The sequence below is a fragment of the Colletotrichum higginsianum genome, chromosome 5 (assembly GCF_001672515.1).
Source record: "Colletotrichum higginsianum IMI 349063 chromosome 5, whole genome shotgun sequence".
In the NCBI taxonomy this organism is placed as follows: Eukaryota; Fungi; Ascomycota; class Sordariomycetes; order Glomerellales; family Glomerellaceae; genus Colletotrichum; species Colletotrichum higginsianum.
In genome coordinates this window covers 4,659,651-4,678,530 of record NC_030958.1, presented here as the reverse complement: position 1 = coordinate 4,678,530, position 18,880 = coordinate 4,659,651, and the positions used below count along the sequence as shown (strand labels likewise).

The 18,880-nt window shown below is 56.5% G+C and overlaps 8 protein-coding genes across 8 annotated transcripts; 6 read left to right on the top strand and 2 right to left on the bottom strand.

Annotated features, from left to right (window-relative positions):
* Positions 1 to 403: 403 nt before the first annotated feature.
* On the top strand, positions 404 to 2,954 carry CH63R_08267 (Peptidoglycan binding domain-containing protein; the record flags this gene model as incomplete). Its single annotated transcript, XM_018303241.1, has 7 exons — positions 404 to 567; positions 633 to 801; positions 860 to 1,303; positions 1,375 to 1,468; positions 1,539 to 1,618; positions 1,696 to 1,906; positions 1,990 to 2,954. The coding sequence occupies 7 exons, from the start codon at positions 404 to 406 to the stop codon at positions 2,952 to 2,954; spliced, it is 2,127 nt and encodes a 708-aa protein (XP_018158019.1).
* Positions 2,955 to 3,350: 396 nt separating this feature from the next.
* On the bottom strand, positions 3,351 to 4,879 carry CH63R_08266 (Acyl-CoA dehydrogenase; the record flags this gene model as incomplete). The annotated part of the gene is made up of 3 exons (XM_018303240.1): positions 3,351 to 3,525; positions 3,595 to 4,465; positions 4,627 to 4,879. The coding sequence occupies 3 exons, from the start codon at positions 4,877 to 4,879 to the stop codon at positions 3,351 to 3,353; spliced, it is 1,299 nt and encodes a 432-aa protein (XP_018158018.1).
* Positions 4,880 to 6,477: 1,598 nt separating this feature from the next.
* Positions 6,478 to 6,807, top strand: CH63R_08265 (uncharacterized protein; the record flags this gene model as incomplete). Its single annotated transcript, XM_018303239.1, has 1 exon — positions 6,478 to 6,807. One exon carries the CDS (start codon positions 6,478 to 6,480, stop codon positions 6,805 to 6,807), a length of 330 nt encoding a protein of 109 aa, XP_018158017.1.
* Positions 6,808 to 7,002: 195 nt separating this feature from the next.
* CH63R_08264 (Serine threonine-protein kinase) lies at positions 7,003 to 7,299 on the top strand (the record flags this gene model as incomplete). Its single annotated transcript, XM_018303238.1, has 1 exon — positions 7,003 to 7,299. One exon carries the CDS (start codon positions 7,003 to 7,005, stop codon positions 7,297 to 7,299), a length of 297 nt encoding a protein of 98 aa, XP_018158016.1.
* Positions 7,300 to 8,832: 1,533 nt separating this feature from the next.
* Positions 8,833 to 10,589, top strand: CH63R_08263 (uncharacterized protein; the record flags this gene model as incomplete). Its single annotated transcript, XM_018303237.1, has 4 exons — positions 8,833 to 8,943; positions 8,996 to 10,073; positions 10,162 to 10,286; positions 10,350 to 10,589. The coding sequence occupies 4 exons, from the start codon at positions 8,833 to 8,835 to the stop codon at positions 10,587 to 10,589; spliced, it is 1,554 nt and encodes a 517-aa protein (XP_018158015.1).
* A 1,561-nt stretch (positions 10,590 to 12,150) lies between these two features.
* On the top strand, positions 12,151 to 14,473 carry CH63R_08262 (Transporter; the record flags this gene model as incomplete). Its single annotated transcript, XM_018303236.1, has 4 exons — positions 12,151 to 12,736; positions 12,819 to 13,053; positions 13,121 to 13,889; positions 13,979 to 14,473. 4 exons carry the CDS (start codon positions 12,151 to 12,153, stop codon positions 14,471 to 14,473), a joined length of 2,085 nt encoding a protein of 694 aa, XP_018158014.1.
* A 741-nt stretch (positions 14,474 to 15,214) lies between these two features.
* On the top strand, positions 15,215 to 15,878 carry CH63R_08261 (uncharacterized protein; the record flags this gene model as incomplete). The annotated part of the gene is made up of 2 exons (XM_018303235.1): positions 15,215 to 15,252; positions 15,332 to 15,878. 2 exons carry the CDS (start codon positions 15,215 to 15,217, stop codon positions 15,876 to 15,878), a joined length of 585 nt encoding a protein of 194 aa, XP_018158013.1.
* A 137-nt stretch (positions 15,879 to 16,015) lies between these two features.
* Positions 16,016 to 18,179, bottom strand: CH63R_08260 (Fungal specific transcription factor; the record flags this gene model as incomplete). Its single annotated transcript, XM_018303234.1, has 3 exons — positions 16,016 to 16,768; positions 16,860 to 17,375; positions 17,448 to 18,179. The coding sequence occupies 3 exons, from the start codon at positions 18,177 to 18,179 to the stop codon at positions 16,016 to 16,018; spliced, it is 2,001 nt and encodes a 666-aa protein (XP_018158012.1).
* Between the last annotated feature and the right edge of the window lie 701 nt (positions 18,180 to 18,880).

Sequence of the window (18,880 nt, the reverse complement as noted above, 5' to 3'; positions counted from 1 at the left end):
GTGACCAAACCAGCTGATACTTCATCCACTGAACCCGAACAGCTCGGGCATATGGTCTTCTGCACGGTCTCTCCTCGTTCAGCAGGTCGTCTAGTAGCCCTCTGATCACATGGCGATGGAATACCGCAACGAGTCGGGAATGTAGACAGATGTACCTGCTTTTCAGGTTGAGACATTGCGGGATGTGTGCATGACGATCAATCAGCCCTAACTTCGCACATGAGACTAGAAGAGATCTTGATGAGAATAATTGAACCATTGTCTCACCCACGGGTTCCTTTGCAATCACAAGCCAAATACACTCTTCGTCGTTAAATAGCAGATGCTATCTGCTTAGGGAGGCTACGATGTCTTGCTATGCTGCACCCGTCACTCCTCTCTCAAGACCTTTACAACCAACATCATGGCAAACGCATCCACGGATGGCCCGGCATGGGTCTCGCAGATCCAGTTGCCCGTTCCCCAACTTGGCGACTCGCAGCAGTTTGCGGATTGTGCCCACCGAACAAGCAAGACCACGAACGCTAAGCGCATCATCGTCTGTTGCGATGGAACATGGAATAACTCGTAGGCTCAGAGATAATCGAGGCCATGGAGTGGATCTGTCGGTTACTAATCTCCGCTCAATGCAGGAACAAGATAGGAGGCATTGCAACCAATGTTGCCCGTCTCTCGTCTGCAATCGCGCACAAGTGCTGCACCGGTATGCCGCAAGTCGTATACTACCACCGCGGAGCTGGAACAGAGGAGTCCAAGGTTGCACAGTACCTCGGAGGTGTGCTTGGAAAGGGAGTTGTTCAGGTAAATCTGCTTCCCAGGTGCTCATTCGGGCACTTTCTGACGGCCATGCCATGGCTAGGACATTGCAGACATCTACCGCTTCGTGTGCGACAATTACAACCCCGGAGATGAGATATTCATCCTAGGTTTCTCCCGCGGCGCCTTCACCGCCCGCTCAGTCTCGGGGCTGATCTGCAACCTCGGTCTCCTGAACCGCGTCGGCTTGTCACACTTCGGGGCCATCTTCCACGACTACCAGAACTTCCCCAACTGGCGGCCGTTCACCTGGTTCGATAAGGAGAAGCATCTCGCCGGCTTCACCCTCTCCAACTACGAGCGGCTCGAGAGGTTCGAGCGTGCCAGGGAGGGCCGGACGGAGCGCCGCGACAACGCTGCCATGGAGGCCGACCTCGACGAGGAGAAGAAGAAGTTCTTCAAGTCCATGACGCAGTGCCGTGACCCTGAGACGATGCAGATGAATCTCCAGAAGATGGCAAAGAAGTACCGAGACTTGCTTGAAAAGGTATGAAAAAGATGATGCCGTCCTGCATCTTGCGGTTTGTTACTCGCGACAACGGCTGACAAGCATCATAGCACGAAATGATTCTGTGTGAGAGGCAGACGCAGATTCGAGATGGTCAGAGAAAGGACTTCTTCGTCCCCTTAAATGTCAAAGTCAAGGCAGTGGGTCAGTACAACCTGAGTTATGAGTTTATCTTCGCAGCATCCTTTTGGCTGACAACGCAATGATAATCCAGGCGTATGGGACACGGTTGGAAGTCTGGGCTGGCCCAAGATGCCTTGGGAGAAGCTTCGCAGGGATCGCAGCGCCGATGAGGTAAGAATGCGCAATGAGAGAATCCAAGCCCCGCAAAGATCTCATAAACATTTACTGACATCAATACCAACGATCAGCTCCGTTTCGCAAGCATTGACGTCCACCCCAACGTCGAGTACGCTTTCCATGCCATCGCGTTGGATGAGTGGAGGACGGCGTTCAAGCCGACATTGTGGGGGAAGAAGAATAACACCTCGACCCATCTTCGCCAGGTCTGGTTTCCCGGCAGCCATAGCAACGTTGGCGGAGGATTCGAGGACCAGCAGATTGCGACAATTGCCATGGCCTGTATGTTTCTTCCCTCTTCCACCTGATCAGCGCCTTGTCGGTCACTATTTGAGGCCGGAAACTGACCACACATATCAACGCAGGGATGGCGGACCAGCTGACCTCGATCGGGGTGGAGTTCAGCACCCCTGAGATGAAGCGCATCTTCTACACCCTCGAGCCCAACGTCCAGGCGCGCGAGTGGGCAATGGGGCGTATTTCCAACCCGGGCGCGACGACTTCCATCCCGGACCAGGCTTACAACGCGGTTTGGTACCCCTGGAAGAAGCTCACGGGCGGGAACCCCGTCCTCGGCACCCGTACGCCCGGCAAGTACAAAGAGGACAACGGGAAGTCTCCCATCGTCGATCCCACTGAGCTCATCCACCCGTCGGTGCGCATTCGGTACCTCTACGACGGGCTGGGCCTGAACGACGCGGGCGAGTGGGAGTGTGCGGCTCTTACCAAGAACGGGTTCAAGCTCGAGAAGAGTACCCAGCCCCCCCGATTGGAAGACCCGTACCCGAAGAGCCCCATCGCGTCTACGTATGAGACCCTGAGCGGGAAAGTCTCCTCGGTCCACGGTGGCCACACGGTGGACTCCGGGTCGCACGAGGGCCACACGCTCGTCATCCACCAAGTGCCCTTCGAGGCCGAGCTCTGCCTCCTCGACCAGGCCAAGAACAACTGGGTCTGGACGCAGGGCACGGGCAAGGACAAGAAGGCGCTCCCGGAGGAGCGCATCGGCATGTGGGAGCGCCTGTTCATCGACATCAACCACCGTATGGTCCTGAGGCAGCAGCGCGAGAAGGCGGAGAGGAACAGGGCGGCCGCCAGCCAGAAGCAGACGTGGAGGCAGTGGCTCACCGACAAGCAGCACTCCGCCAAGGGTGCCGCTGGAAAGGTGCTCAGCGGTACCATCGGGAGGTTCCTCGGTCCTCCGGCCAAGTATAAGCCTAAGGACTACCCCAAGAAGTTTGGGTACCACGACTTCGTTTCGTGGCAGAGTGGTGACGTGACGAGGACGCGGCAGAGAAACCCATGGGAGAACCATGAGACTGGGAATTAAGGGGGACAGTAGTGGTTGTAGCCTGCATGTCAAGGGAGCCTAGCATCTTTCGAGGTCTCGGACAGAATGAGATTATAATCTGTTGGCTTTCTGATCCCTTGCTTCGTCAATAAGTACTTCCTGTTGTTTGCCTTATCAGCGTTTGCGATGGTGGGATGCCAGTCTGTATGTCCCGCTGTCTATTGTGCTCATCGCGTCTATTCTATGAATAATTTGAGACAGACAACCAATTCCAAAGTCTTCTGAAGGCCTCATGACACATAATTCTCACAATCGTTTCGAAATACTCTTCCAGAATACGATTTGACGTGGTTTTTGTCGGGACGTTCCACGGAGTTGTCAACTAAGATGGTATTCAGTGGCTAACACCAATATCCCACAACCAAGTTTGTACATTCAGCTCTCTCCTCTGGATGGGCCGTATGTCGATGCCCACGCGTCATAGCTCGGGGAGAGCATCAATTGCTGCATATGCCGTCGTCGAATACCCACGTTGCCCCCGTCGAAAATCGGCAGGACCATGGCGTTGTTGAGGAGCTCTGCAAAGGGCTTGTCTGTGTCATAGGCGGTGCTATGGGTTTGTGTTAGCCATGATACCATTGCCAACATCGTGCTATTTACTTAATGAACGTGGACTCACACTCCGACAGCATTGATGGCATCCGTGACCGCCTTCACGGCAGCATCACTGCAATAAACCTTGGCCGCCAACGCCAGCTCTCGGCGGGCGTCGTAATCACCCTGGCTGTTGCCCATGGCGTGGGCAGCTTTCCACGTCAAAGCTCGACACGCCTCCGTCTGCATCTTGATACCGGACAGCAGGTCAGCAACAGCCTGCCGTTCCAACAGAGGCACCTTGCCTCCCCGGCTATCGTTCTTGGCGAAGGCGAGGGCGGCGTCGAAAGCGGCGCGCATCAGTCCCACGGCCATGGCACCGACAAGTACGGCGCTGCAGTCGAACGAAGCCGAGGCTATCGCGGCACCTTCTCCCGGCCCGCAGAGCACGTTCTTCGCCGGGACGCGGACGTTGGTGTACCGAATGTGAGGCCCGGAAACAGAAGTGTGGCCCGGCGTCGAAACGTGGCGCAGAACCTCGAATCTTCCCTCGCCGCTGTTTTCGAGGTCGGTGCGAGTGACCAAGATGATCATGACGCTGTCTTCCGGATCGGCGTCCGGCCCGGGTGTCGTGGACACGTCTCGGCAGACCACGCAGGCTAGATCCGTGCCCTTGAAGTCCCAGCCTGCGCTGTTCGTAGCCCAGATCTTCTCGCCGTTGATGACCCATTCGTCGCCTTCGCGGAAGGCCGTAGTGCTGAGTCCCGGCGCGCCCTTTTCCAGGTAGTTTGCCACCCCGCCAGGCTCGCTGAACACGAGTGAGGCGAGCGGCGATCCTTGGCCGCTAAGGAACGGCGCGAGAAGTTCGCGATGCTCCGGCTTCTGTACGAGATTCAGTGGGGTTAGACCCAGCCCCGTTGCAAATATGGTGAGAGAAGCGCTCGGCTCGACCGCGTCTGTGTGGGTGATGAGTTAGTATCAACAACGATGACTTGTTGTGAAATCCAATTTGTTTTCGGTCGACAGTTATGCCCTAGCCAATGCTTTAATTACAACCACTTGTGGCGTCCATCACAGAGCATCCGGCAAACGAGTCGAGTGTGGTAAAAGTGCTTACAGAATTCTTCGACCATGATGGCGGCCTCGACCAACGAGCCGCTGGTGCCGCCGAGAGAAGTTGCAAGCTGCCCCTTGATCATTCCGGCCTCAACCGCCGCCACGTAAACGGACTGAGTAGCCTGGAATCGCTTGTGCTGTTCCACATGCACGGCATACTCGGCACGCGCCGGTTTGAGAACGTTTCTGGCGAACGCAGCGGCGCCCTGGCGGATCTGCGCCTCAGTCGGACCAAGGCTGAAGTCGATAGGCATTGCGATGAAGAGATCCTCCTGGCTTACAGATATTGTTGTGAGAAACGAAAACAGCACTGGGATGCCGAAAAGAGACAGATGGATTCAACCGCCTTGCATGGTAATTTTTATCTCTCCATCCCAATTATCAACTACAGGACCAGCTATTATATATGTCTCGCAGTCGGCTTTCACCATGCAAATCTCACGTAAGATTGGAACTCTTGGCAGGAATGATATTCCCCGCTAGGCTACGGCCTTTGCTGACATCGCGGAGAAGAGGGGGTTTTGATGTGATTAGGGTTAGCGGGGCATTTTGCAGATCTTGATTGTGTTTCTTGTCAAGAAAAGATAACGAAGATGAGCATTCTGGATTCTGGATTTGTTTGTCTACGGTGACGGGAGCAGCAGTGCTAAACCTCTTTTGGGAGCTTATACAGATACAAGGTAGCGTCAAACAGAATGGGCAAGCACATTACAACGTGACACTGAAATAAATTCCGTATCAAATAGCAGACACAATGCCTTTGTCGAGAGGCGTATAGATTGCTTCTCTTAGCCCTACTAGATCTGTTTCCCTCCATCCCATGAGCTTGAACGCCTGGTTTTTCTCGCCGGAAAACTCTCTCCTTGGCCAACCGGCTGGGTACCTATATTGAAAGATATGCTGATAAAGGGCGGCCAGCAGACAAGTCTTGTAGATACCAATAGCATTTAAGAAGACAAAGCCAATGCATAGATAATATTGCCTCTACATCAGTGATTTAAAAAAAGCTCTCAAACGATGACAACTCTCTACAAGCTAACAAATGCACAATGTTGCTTTGCAAAGATGTTGAGTTCTTCACATTCCACCCTGAAACGATCTTGAAGAGGCCGACACAGCACTACTGCGCATTAGGGTTGCAGGAGCCTGAATTGGCTCAAGTCGATTTCCCGCAATCAATTGTCTTAAACTTGGTAGTTTGAACGACATCGCCGTTTACCTTGGTAGTTGTAGTAGTAACAGTTTCTGTATTACACCCACTGAATAGGTTAGTTATTTCACAAGTATTTCTGTGTAAATAATGAAACATGCGTGTTGACAAAGACTTGAGCTTTTCTGATCGTGGCGATGATGTTTGGAAACCTCTATTTTTGCCTGTGAAAAAGCATTTTGGTAAAAATGAATGTCGAAATTGGTCTAAGGGGCTAAGTGGGAAAGTTTCTTGTGATAAAAAGGCAATGTGGTATGGGAAATTTTGAAGAAGACAAAGACGGTGCCTCATTTATAACATGATGTTAAAGACAAGAGGCCCCTTAGGCGTGACTTCCACGGTGATGAATACCCTACCGGAGACATCAAAGACATAATTTCAAGCGGGTATGTAATTATGAGGTTAGGATTGATTGTGATGGTGATTGCTGTCGTTCCCTGTATCTATTGGTCTGGCAATGCTGCGTGGCTACGTCAATGAGGGGTTACATTGCATGTTGTATCTGAGCTGCCTAATTTCGCTGGTTTCCAGCTGTTGAGTTGGAGGGTATGGCGCCGAAGGCCTGGTCGAGCTCTGTCGTATTCCAGTCTGGCACATCCCCTTCTTCTCTCTCATTGCAAAGCCCTCACGAACACTGCAGATATGGTGCCGGAAGTCACCCACTTTCGTGACCTGCACTTTGTTGCAGAGTCGTTTGACCCTGTCACCAGAGACTTCTTAGACACTACGTTTGCACTCATCGACAAGGACGATGAAGTCTACTTTGGCCAGTTGGCTATCCGCAAACTCAAGATTTCTTTGGAAGAGTACTCGGCCGCGCTCGTGCGAGTCCCAGACGCAGAGATCTACCCTAAGCTGCCTGAGAGTGGTGAACAACTCTCCATTTTCCGAGACGAGCAACCGCTGGCGAGTAACCTCTACCTCAAGCGACCGAGACTGGTCGAATACGAAGAATACAAGGATCAGGACTGAGTCGAAATCATCCCTGGTCTGCTGTATGAAGAAGCCCGGAACCTGGAAGCGGTTTCTCGACACCCTCATCCTGGCATCTTCGGCTACCACGGATGCCGCGCGAGGAGAGGCTTCATCACCGGGTTGGTGCTCGATCGTCACCCTGTCGACCTCAAGAATCGCGTCAAAGAGGAAGGCAAACCGCCTCTCGATAAAATGGCCTTCCTGGGTGCCTTGGAGTCGGCTCTCGCTCATCTGCACAACCTCGGTCTCGCCCACAACGATCTCAACCCTGCAAACATATTAATCAGCGAAACGGGCATGCCGGTCCTCATTGACTTTGATTCATGCCGTCCCATCGGACAAAGACTGCTTCATAGCCGTGGCACACCGGGCTGGACCGACGAATCGGACAGTTGGGACACGTCAGAGATTCGACACGATACGTTTGCTATTGAAAAGATCCGGGGATGGTTAGACGAGCAGCTGAAGGTAGTCGGCCCCACGCTGTAAACAACCTGCACAATTGATAGAACTATAGGGGGTAGCATCTATTTACAGGGTCTTGTGTGAAGCCGACCGCACTCCGCAGGCCAATAGGGTTTGCGATCCGCGAAGCACCGTGTTGCCCAGCGGCAAACTGCTTCACAGCTGGGTGTATGTTGGTTGGCAAGGTGAGGGCCTAGGCACCAAGATGGGCTATGCTCCCGTCACACCCGGGAGTCGATCTTGGCGGCTAGCCTCATGACGTCGCTGAATGTCGACGGCGCCGTCGACAGGTACGTTTATTGGATGTTGGCGACGCAGCGCTTGTCAACCTCGACCTTGTTTGCACAGGCGACGGTTACCTGACCGACTGCTTCGCCACTCTCCCTGGTTGGAAGCGCTCCCACGACACAATCATCGTTCCTCAGAACCGGAAGCATCCGATCTAGACCCGATAAATGAGAGACTGACTGTTTGGGTCACCAGCGCTGTAATGTTGAAGACTTGAGACCCAGCGCTGAACCCCCTTTTGCCGCAAGAACCATCTTACACGTCGGCGAACGCCCGAGGGAAAGGCTTCGCTAGAATTATTTCTACCGGGATATTTGGAGAAGACGCTGCCCACGCCTTGCGCCACTCAGCGAATCCCGTGATGTGAAACAGGTTGAGCCATAGGCATAACCAAATGTCATCCAAACGCGTGATTGTGGCTGGGTCGCCTGTCGCCTTCAGGCTGTGCGGTTCAGGAGAGCAGGGGCGGGAGGTAAGGAGCCAGCTGAGTTGGAAAAAAAAAAAAACAGTGTAAGGCAGATTCGGACATTGCGAACCAATGATGTGCTGGTGACTGGTGTCTGGTGACTGGTGTCTGGTGACTGGTGACCGGTGAATGGTGATACGATATCTGCATTGCGGCCGAAGGAGTGTGCAGTCTCAGCTGAGTCGAACCCCGGCGGCCTTCCAAAACCAATCACAGCGGTATCCTGTTACCAAAGAGAACCAATAGTGCTGTGGCCAGAGGCCTCCGCGGATGAGGTCATCTGTTCCAGGAGAACCAGTGTTGTACAGCTCGCCATGTATCCGAGGCTCTTTCTGACTTTCCGGTATTTGGGAAATGGGCCAGGTTTGGATTTCGTCGCTCGTTCTCATACCCAATCTCCGTCACATGCTGTGTGCCACACTACAGCACCTGGCACTGAGCAAGTGTGCAGCTTTAGGCAAGTAGGATCGCCTTTTCTCTCTTCTTCCAACCTTTCGTTACAAACCCTCTTCTACTCATCTTCGTCCGAGAAGTGGACTCAAAGAAGCTTTTCAGGCGGGTGCCACTGTTCGAAGGAATTTCTTCGTCCCTTGCATTAGCTCAAGCAATATTCAGACCAAGCTGACACAAAGAATACAGGTTCGGCCAACAGCAGCCTCAGCAACCCCTCTCTGATGCGACAGCTGTGGCACTTCCTCTACCTCGATCACGAGTACGACCATCCCATCAAACTGTTACAATCGACTTGCAGACACATTCTCTGTAAGGCATAACGCCCTGGGGGAACAACAGGGAGAGCAAAAATGTCAGGTCTGGCTACTGGGACCGTGAACCAGTCAATCGACTACCTGGTCACAAACAAAGTCTGCGAGCTCCTGGACGAAATTGCAGACCCCGATGTGACGGGGTGGGGGGTATGTCATTGCAGTGTGCCTGCGTAGGCAGTTCTGTACTGACGCTCGCCAGGTTGTTGCTTCGTTCATGATCTCTTTCGGCCTCACCTATGTGGCCATCATATTGGCATACATCTTCAGACTGCTCCCCGACTCTCGATACAACTCGATCGACCTGGACGCTTCCCAGAATCTCTCGCCCCTGCGATCGGATTCCTTTCCCTTGAGGCTGCCTGAATGGCATAACACTCAGGGTTCTCGAAAAGAGACCAGAATCAAGAGGGTTCGGGCTTTTGAATCCTTCATCCTAGCGATGAGTGACCAGCAGCTCATCACGGGAGTGGCCCTCATCATCGTCACCACGTACATGACGTTCAGCGAGCTCAGCGAGTCCTTCTCCGTCTATTCGTTCCAGGTTGCCACGAGGCTCGGCTACTGCTCCTGCATCGTACACCTATGCACCATTTCCCTTCTGCGGGAGCATTTCGATGCCAACAAACGGCTGAGGGACTTTCGAGTCATCTTGGTGTCTGTTTTCCTCGTTCTTTTGGCCGTGTGCATGGTCATCTCCGACTCGGTCACGTTCCGATTCAACCGCCGCATCTCGGTCAAATGCGCGAGAGAAAACCTGAAGCTGGTCGATCCGGAGAGGCCTCGTTACGTCAAATACTCTGACGAACTGATCCTGGTTTCCAACCTGGTGGTGCTCATTCTCGTCCTTCTGCTGGGTTACTTGAGACGTTTTCTCGAACTGTACTACCCGCTGGCCCGCCACGACTCTAACTACTGGACGGCGCTGTCGCTGCGTCCAATTTTCGGCCAGGCCGTAGACCAGGCTTACGACAACGCTGACAAGGAGAGGAGATCTTCTCTAAAGGCGCTTCTCAAGCAACGTGGCCGTGGCAATCCTGCTCCTCTGCATCTCACGCAGTGGCCTTTGGTATTCAAGATATGGTTTGAGAGCGTCTCGACCAGCTTCTTATGGGACATCATGTGGTTGACGTTCTACTTTGTCTTTGGCGTCGCCGGCCTTTGGAAATTCTACATTTACGCGCACGCAGAGCACGCCAAGATGAAGCCCAACTTTGGACAGCTGGTGCCTCTGATCCTTGTTGGCCTCCCCTTTTTAGCCGCATGGGAGGCATATTCGTGTAAGTCCTCTTTTCTTTGACTCTGGGATGCTTCACTTTACTCATGGCTTGAGACGCTTGGCTTGAATTCTTCTAACGCACTCCACAGCCACTGTTACGCCGGCACAGCCTCAGTCGGAATCGTCTTCAACTATCACACCAGCCGACAATTACCAATCGAATGAAAGCCAGGAGGTTTCAAGTGATAGTGGCGGGGACGAGATGGTAAACTTTGTAAGCCAGCACCACGCTTCATACGCATTGGCAGAGTGAAGACTCATTCGTTGAAACATTTAGTCCGACACTCGCGCAAGGAACGAAGGGGCCCTGAAGGTTGTTGCCAAAGACCTTCACATCTCACTCAAGTGGTTAAAGATTTCCACTTGGGTTTATGCCTTGGCGCTACCAGTCTGGGCTCTCATGTTTGCAGACGTGATCCCTGGCGCCTTTTACGTCTCCCTCGTAGCCGGTTTCCTATACCTGTTAGTCGGGCTCGCTTCGTGGTGTTCGGCCGCATGGACTGTGATTTCTCAGTGACTAGAGGGCGAAAAAGACGGTGGTGAAAAGACGGAGTAGAAGCTAGAAACTGGGACGATAGGTTGGATTTGGGCGGTGATTGAGCTGGGATTCTACGATGAATAGCGGGTAGTAATCGATGGGTAATGATTGGGCTTTGGTATAACGGTTGAAGACGTCATGGAAAATGGCTCTGAGATTAGATTGGCGTCTGAGAAGTCACAACCGTACCGTATTCTCATGGTTCATGAGATGTTCAAGTCACGGCAGAAGTAGATTGAGAAGGAAGACTGAGATCAGTAGCCTGATCACAGGATGTGTGCCCAGGATCTGGTGGACAGAACCACTCCCGAGCTAATAGTTCTTCTTCTTTTATTCTTTTTTCTTTTCTGAATCAACGAGGTTTAGAGAGATCAGGACCGGGGAGGTTTGGTGCGCTCATGCTGTCCAACCGGGACCTCTCCAGCATCACCTGGGCCGGTCAAGGAGACAACCATTGTTCGAAAACAGTTACAATAATCAACGCCAACTTTACTCGACATTCCGCTCGGCCATGCCGATTCCTCTCCACCCAGTTCTGCGAACTGGGACATAGTCTCCGGCGACGTAATCCGTCCACGAACGGGGGGGCGTCGCACCCAAGACCAAACCCCCAAGAACCACCAAGAGCCAAGAGGCAGAATCCGTTGGTGCCCGCCCCGTCGACGGCGCCATCCGTAGCCATCGGCCCCAATCAGCATCTCGGCCGCTGACGCTGCCGCGCGTGTGCCAAGGTGTGGGGAAATTGCACCCCCATCACGCGTCTACTGATATTCCGGCGGGCCAAGATGCTTGGTATCTGAAGGGGGATAGATAGCGAGGCCGGGAAGCCGAGTTGCCCCCCCCCGACTTGGGTGGTACCTGAGGCTCTTGGCCGACGGCTCAGCTGTGCGGGAGACCCAATGAAGTTCTCTTGGGTCTCAGGATGAGCGACTTCGTGGGCCTGGGACGCGTCGAGGGTTTCTGGAAGGTCCTTATCTTGGACAAGACATCCAAGATGCTTGGCTGGCATGGTCGCGTGCCACGGTGGTCCGGGGGGGTGGCCAGCTTTTTCCTCCTCGACTTTTCGTTTTCCTTAGCAGATGCAATTCTGCTGGCTGCTTTTCTGTCCTTGCTTCCCAAAGAGATATGATGCTTACAGGGGCAGGTCGTCCGTCGCCAGACGTTTGGGTCCGAAGCCCAGGGTTTGGCCGGGGGGCTTGGTATGCGATTTCATCCCTCATATAAGTCCACACCAGCCCCGGCGTAGCAAGCAAGCGAGTTTGTCTGTCGAAACTCTTTACCTGTTCTCTTCAACTCGACTCCAAGGGTCCATTTCCATGAGACCATTATTGTTGTCGCCAAGCCTTTGAGATACAACAACAATCACTCACCCACCTCTGCTGCTACCAAGAAACACTAAAGCACCGCCTACAACTGACAGTTTTTTATGTATCATCCGACGTCTCGTTCCATGATATAACCATTTTCCGTCCGCTTATCTTTTGTCAACCCCCCCCACCGGCATCTGGCAGCTCCCGGGTTCAGAAGAATCACGCCCACGATGGCCAGCATCGGCAGGAAGATCTACAACGTGCTCGCGCCGAGCGCCGACAAGGGCGACGACGGGCGCGACGTCTGGGGCTCGCGGACGTCCTTCATCTTCGCGGCCATGGGCGGCGCCGTCGGGCTGGGCAACCTGCTCCGGTTCCCGTCCATCGTCTTCAACAACCACGGCCTGCAGTTCTTCATCCCGTACCTCATCTCGCTCGCGTGCCTCGCGATCCCGACGCTGCTGCTCGAGATCAGCATCGGCCAGGCCTACCGCAGCGGCTGCGTGCTGGCGTGGCACCACGCGCACAAGCGGGCCAAGGGCGTCGGGTTCGGCGTCGTCTACATCGGCTACGCCATCGTCATCTACTACGTGCCCATCATCGCCTGGATCATGACGTACTTCCGGCACTCCTTCGTCAGCCCGCTGCCGTGGACCGGCCGCAACGAGGAGTTCTTTTACGGGACGGTCCTGCAGGATGTCCCCGGCGTCCAGGGTAACCTGACGGCCGACGGGAGCGCCGTCCAGGACTACACCTATTATCCCGGGATGGGCATGGTCACGGAGACGACGTTGTGGAATCTGTTCACCTGGTTCGGTACGTCCTTGCATCAGTGTGAACTGTATCATAATGTTGTGTTGCTTTTGTTAACGGTTTCTCTCCCCCTCCCCTGCTCTAGTTGTCTGGCTGTGCATGTTCAAAGGCATCGGTCTCACGGGCCGTGTGGTCTACTTCACGATGGCCATGCCTCTGATCCTCATGATCGTCCTCATCGGCCGCGGATGCTCGCTCCCCAACGCCATCGACGGCATCCGCATCTACTGGACGGAGTGGCACGGCGACAAGCTCGCCTCGGGCACCATATGGCAGGAGGCCTGTGGCCAGGTCTTCTTCAGTACGGGTATTGGCATGGGGTGAGTGAGGAAGGGACTCGTTCGTTCTCTGACCCAATGCCGGCTAACACAACCTCCTCGTCCCCAGATACTACACCAGCTACGCGTCGTACAACTCCAAGTACTCCAACGCCGTGCAGGACTCGCTCATCATCTGCATCTCCAACTCGCTCATCGAGGTCATCGGCTCCATGTCCGTCTTCGGCGTCGTCGGCTACCTCGGCATGCACCCGGACACGAGCGAGCGGCTCAACACCTTCGTCGTCGGCTTCCTGACGTACCCGGAGGCCATCTCGGAGATGCCGGGCGCCAACTTCTGGGGCGTGCTCTTCTTCGCGACGCTCTTCATCCTCGGCCTGGGCTCGGCCTTTGCGCTGCTCGAGACGCTCGTCACCATGGTCTGCGACACGGACTGGGGGAAGCGGTACTCGCGCCCCTGGGTGTCGACCGTCATCGTCATCGCCTCGTTCCTCATCTCGCTGCCCTTCTGCACCGAGTTCGGGTACACGCTCGTCGACGCCGCCGACACGTGGATCAACTACCTCGCCCTGTTCTGGATCGTCTGGTGCGAGGCCGTCTGCGCCACGACGCTCTACCGGTACCGCGATGTCGTCGACCAGTGCGGGCTCCTGTCGTGGTGTTTGTATAACCTGTTCGGCTACGTCGGCGGCATGTTCGTGGGCCTCGTCGTTGCCCATGCCGTCTCGGCTGAGGCCGGCGCCGGTGTCGGCTTCGGCATCTTCATCATCGGGACGTTGTCTTCGGTGCTGCTGGCCTCTGACCCGACGGCCTACTGCCCCGACTTTTTCTGCAAGAACTCCATCATGAGGCGGTTCTGGTATCTGAGTTCCTACTCGGTATGTTCTTCTCTCTGCTCTTATATAGATTCCTTTCCTTCACTTGACCTACCACACACACCCATGGCGTGCTTACTGATCCCCTTCAGGGCAACCAACTACGCCGTGACCTCAACGCCACGATCTGCGTCGGCGGGCAGTGGAAGATCCCGTCCATCTGGCCCTTCGTCCTCAAGTACAACACGGCGCCCATCGTGGCCATCATCTTCTCCTTCGCGTACCCCAACTTTTACGCCGACAAGCGCTGGGACCCGCTGCACATCGCCGGCTTCGCCTTCATGCACATCGTGCTCGTCAGCTCGCTCGTCGGGCTCGTCATGCCGCGCTGGTTCAACGTGCTGGTGCCCGCGCACAAGCGGGCCGAGGGCGACTACCCCGTCCTGCCGGGCACCATCTTCTCGCGGGCGAACGCGGCGGGCACGTTGGACATTGACGGGGTGCCGCAGGACGCCGAGGGGGCGGCTGCTATCGACGCGCGCGGGCCGAGCGGCGAGACGTGGACTCAGGAGAGGAGCTCGTCGAGGGAAAGGAACTCGTCGCAGGAAAAGGTTGCCGACAAGCGGCGGCAGGACGCCGTGATGTGAGTTGATGCGGTGGTGTAGTTGTCGAGATTCTTTTACATCGAGAGACTAGAGACTCTTCCAAAGACGTGGGGACACCACACAGCCAGTCCTATTCACATGGATGAATTGCAACAATGGGAGTGATTTTCTACGGTTTTGGTATAATCCCCTCGCCCCGGTAATAGACCGATAGTGGGCTGTCCAGCTGGTCAATTGACTTTAATAGGAAGGTAACTAGACAACTTGCTGTTCTGTTGCTACTTGGCTGCATATCAATGGGAGAGCTCTGTCTCCATTTGAGAAGGTATCCATCCCTACAACCGGGATACAAGACAGCACACTCTCCGAAACTCGAACCCCTCCCCTCTCCACCGATGAAATTCCTCTATGGATGGCTTCCGGGGCGAAACTACGTCGTCCCCTCGACAACTCCCCCCGCCACAGCAAGGGAAATCGAGAGGTCGGTGGCCAGTCGATACGGGATCTCCGCAACTGCACCCCTGCAAGCCAAGAAGCCCAATGCCGAAAGAGGATGGTGGTTGTCCTTCGCAAAGTACACCGATGGACCGGACGAATGAGCTTCGGGGGCTTCGAGAAAAGAGGAGATGATCGGTGGTGTCACCCGTCCTCGACCTCATAAAGGCCTCGACGGACGGCGGTTCTCTGGGTTGAAATGTCAAGCTTTCCTCGTCGTTCATCTGCCAAACTCGTGATTCTCTTATTTATCTCCTTTCTCTCCCTCATATAGTCTAAGCCGTCACTATGAAGTTCACCAAGCATCTCTCACCCATCATCTTCGTGTATGGCTGCCCCCTCCTCCCCACCCTCCCATCAACAGCAACCACCAAGTGTCCACCTCTCAGCTAACATGTAATCCAGCGCCGCCCCGATCGCCGCCCAGACGGCGTCGGAGTCGGACCTCTACTCGCTGCTCCCCATCGACCTGCCGCCCTCCGTCACCCTCCCCGTCGAGACGGACGGCATCGGCACGGACGGCGGCTGCCCGACCGTCACGGAGGTGGCCGAGCGATGCGCGACCTGCCCGACGCCGCATTGTCTCTCGGTGGTGACCCTGACGCAGTCCTGCGGCTGCCCGACCCCGGCGCCGACAGAGTACCTCACGCTGTCGTGCCGGGAGATCTGCGCACGCATCGGGTGCAGCACGTCCTACACCGTCGTGCCGGGGGAGGTGTCGTGCGATGGTAGCGGGAGCGGGACTACTGCGACGACGGCGACGGCCACGGTGACGGAGGTGGTGCCCACGGTGTCGGTGACCGAGTCGACGACCTTGGCGGCGTCGGTGACGGAGTCTGGTTCATCGACCGGGTCCGGGTCCGGGACAGGGTCCGGCGCTTCGGCCTCGGCTTCCGCATCCCCGACGCCGAACGCAGCGAGACGGTTGGGTGTGCCGTTCAAGTTTTGGTAGATAGCCCCGGTGCTGTAAGATGCTCGAGTCCGGCTGGGGAGACTGAGACCAAATTGACAAGCAAGTCCTCCTTACCGTACAATCTTGGCATCCTACATCCCACGGCCCTTGAATAGTATGGCCATGCTCCAAACCTCTCATGTCGCCGTCCACGTGTCGGGCGTCCACGACTCGGGACTAAAGTCCGGCCAGTACAGCCCCTGGGCCCCGTCGTTATAGATGGAGGCGTCGATGAACTGCAGGTCGAGGAGCGGCTGGGCCAGCAGCTCCTGCAGCGAGGGCTCGTTGAGCGCCATGCCGGCCGTCGTGTTCTGCGCCTCGAACGGCTGGCCGAGCGTCACGGCGTCGCCAACAAAGGTCGACCCGGCGGCGTCGGAGAACACCACCCCAGCCGACGAGGAAGAGGAGGAGGTGGTGGCGGAGGAGTAGGGGGCGCCGGCCGCGGTGTTTCCCGCGGGGACATCGGCGTAGCCTCCCCTCCGGGCCCGGGCGGCGGCCATGGTGGCCTTCATGGCGTCGATGTGCTGGCAGAACTCCTCGGCGGCGAAGTTGCCGCTGTCCTTGAGCTGCGAGAGGAACTGGGCGGCCTCCTCGAACTGCTCGCGGTCGTTGGCCGCCTCCTTGCCGCCGCTCAGCAGGCTCGAGGCGGCGAGGATCGTGGCGGCGGAGAAGAGGTACTGCGTGTAGAAGTAGTCGAACGTCGCGAAGGAGCCGTCGATCCAGCACTCCGTCAGCAGCCGGCACGAGTGCCGCGCGCACCGGATGCACGTCTCCGCCAGCGTCATGGCCGTGGCCGGGATCCGGGGTTCCGGGGCGGCCGGCGTGCCCCACGATGCCACGTGGGTGCGGAGCACGTGGAGGAGGATGGGGCGCGTGGTGCTCACGGCACACTTTGAGAATCAGAGTTAGCCATGTTTTCTCCTTGTATGAACGAAGAGAAATTCGCTGATACATGTCCAGCTATGTATCATCATATATTACCTGGTTGAAGTTGAGGTGTAGGGAGATGGGCTTCGGTGTGCGTTCGGACGTCGGCTTGAAGTCAATGTGAAGCTGCGGCGGGAGCTCCCCCGACCAAGCCCGGAGCTCCTTGAGCGCCTCCTGGACCCTGTGCGACAGCGAGGTCTGCTGAGCCCTCCTCCGGTAGATGGACGGGACGACGCGGCCGAGCAGGCGGGCGAGCTTCACGCTCGCGACAAAGTACGAGGCGTCGGCGAAGTCGTCGGCCACGCTCTCGTCCACGGCCGGGTTCGACGGCAGGTCGACCTCGATGTCGATGTCCTGCACGGCGACGGGGTGGCCGAGCTTCGCCGCCCACATGCGGTCGAAGATGTAGGCCGTCCACCATACGCGGACCCGGTGCTCGCGGGCGGCGGCGTCCCTCAGCTGCGACTCGGGCACGTTGAGGTGGAGGCCCATGACGACGGCCAGCCTGGTTGCCGAGCCGGCAAAGGTGTAGGCGGTGTGCCGTCGGTTGAGGGCCAGTGAGTAGAAGGACTTGAGCCGGTGGGTGGTCAGCGAGACGTAGTCTGGAGATATGATGGAAGGTTAGGAGACGGTAAATCTTACGAGAAGCAGCCGCAACTCAACGACGTCGATCCGCGGCCTCTCGCTCACGATGCGGAGGACCCGCGTCGCCCGGGCAAAGTAGCCCATGCCCGGGAAGTGCCTCTCGGACGAGGCCGAGCGGGTCGAGTACATGGCGCCGATGGCGAAGAGGGCCCACAGCTTGCTCTTGAGAAGCGAGTCGCTCTCGGCCGGGTTCAGCAGCGTCTGCTCGAGGGCGTCGAGCACGGGGCCCTTGCGGACGATGTGGTAGCAGCGGCTGACGTAGCGCAGGGCGACGCCGACGAGGAAGCGGGCGCGGGCCGGGCCGGGCCACGGGCAGTCCGTGTCGGAGAGGGCGAGGAGGCGCTCGTCGGTCGCGTAGTTGACGCGCGGGATGTGGCTGTGCTCGGCGGACGAGATGGCCTGCCGGAAGCGGGTGGCGAAGGCGGCGTCCGAGGCCTCGCCGATGAGGATGGGCGTGTGCGGGATGTTCATCTCGAAGAACCAGGGGCGGTCATCGAGGGAGGGGGGAGGGATGGCGGCGGTGGCCGTGGCCGTGGCCGTGGCCGTGGCCGTGGTGGTGACGGCGGCGGCGGCGTTGTCTGCCGTGTCCTTGGCCGGCGGTGCTCCGATGTGGATGTCCGGGAGAAGGGCCTCGGAGCGGGCTTGCGCGGCGGCATTGCTGTCGTTCTTGAGCCGCTGGTTCTCGGCGATGAGGTCGTCGATATATCTGAGACAAGGAGGAGGATTCATTCGTCAGCAACACGGTCCCTGATACTTGTTTGGACTTGTAAGTGGCGTGAACTTGCCGTTGGCTGACTTTGACCATGCGGTTCCTCCGGGGGTACGAGCATTCGGCACTCTTGCTCGCCTGGCGGCAGTTCTCGCAGGGCTGCCCGCCGGAGCACCTCACCTTTCGTGAGTGACATCTGCGACAACTATGAGATCCGAGGTGAGCGTCTACACTCACCAATACACCACGGCAAAGAGGTGAGACACAGGGACCATACTCACGCGGTTGGTTTTGTCCTCGGACGGGTCGCAGATGCCGCAGCGGGTCTTGCTACGCCCTTGTCTTCCGCGCTGGACGCCTCTCCTTCGGATGCCATGACGGCCACTCGATTTGCCTGATTGGGGTGTGTGTGTGTGTGGTCTTGGTCACTGAGGACTTTCGATGGGTGGTTCGGGAAGATTGCGCCACACGCCGAGGGAATGCAGTAGATATTTGACCACTTCTCCGCCGACCGGCATCGACTGAATAAAGTGACGTATAAGACAACCAGTCTAAAGAATATACAGTACTCTTAGTCCATGAGCACTACCAGGGCAGCATTTCTTTGTTGTCGAGGTGAGACGCCGTGTGAGTGTGAGAAGCGGGAAGTTCGGCATAAACGAGGCGTTACGCCGATGAAGGTTTGGTCAAGTTTCCCCACAGATTCGGCCAAAATAAACAT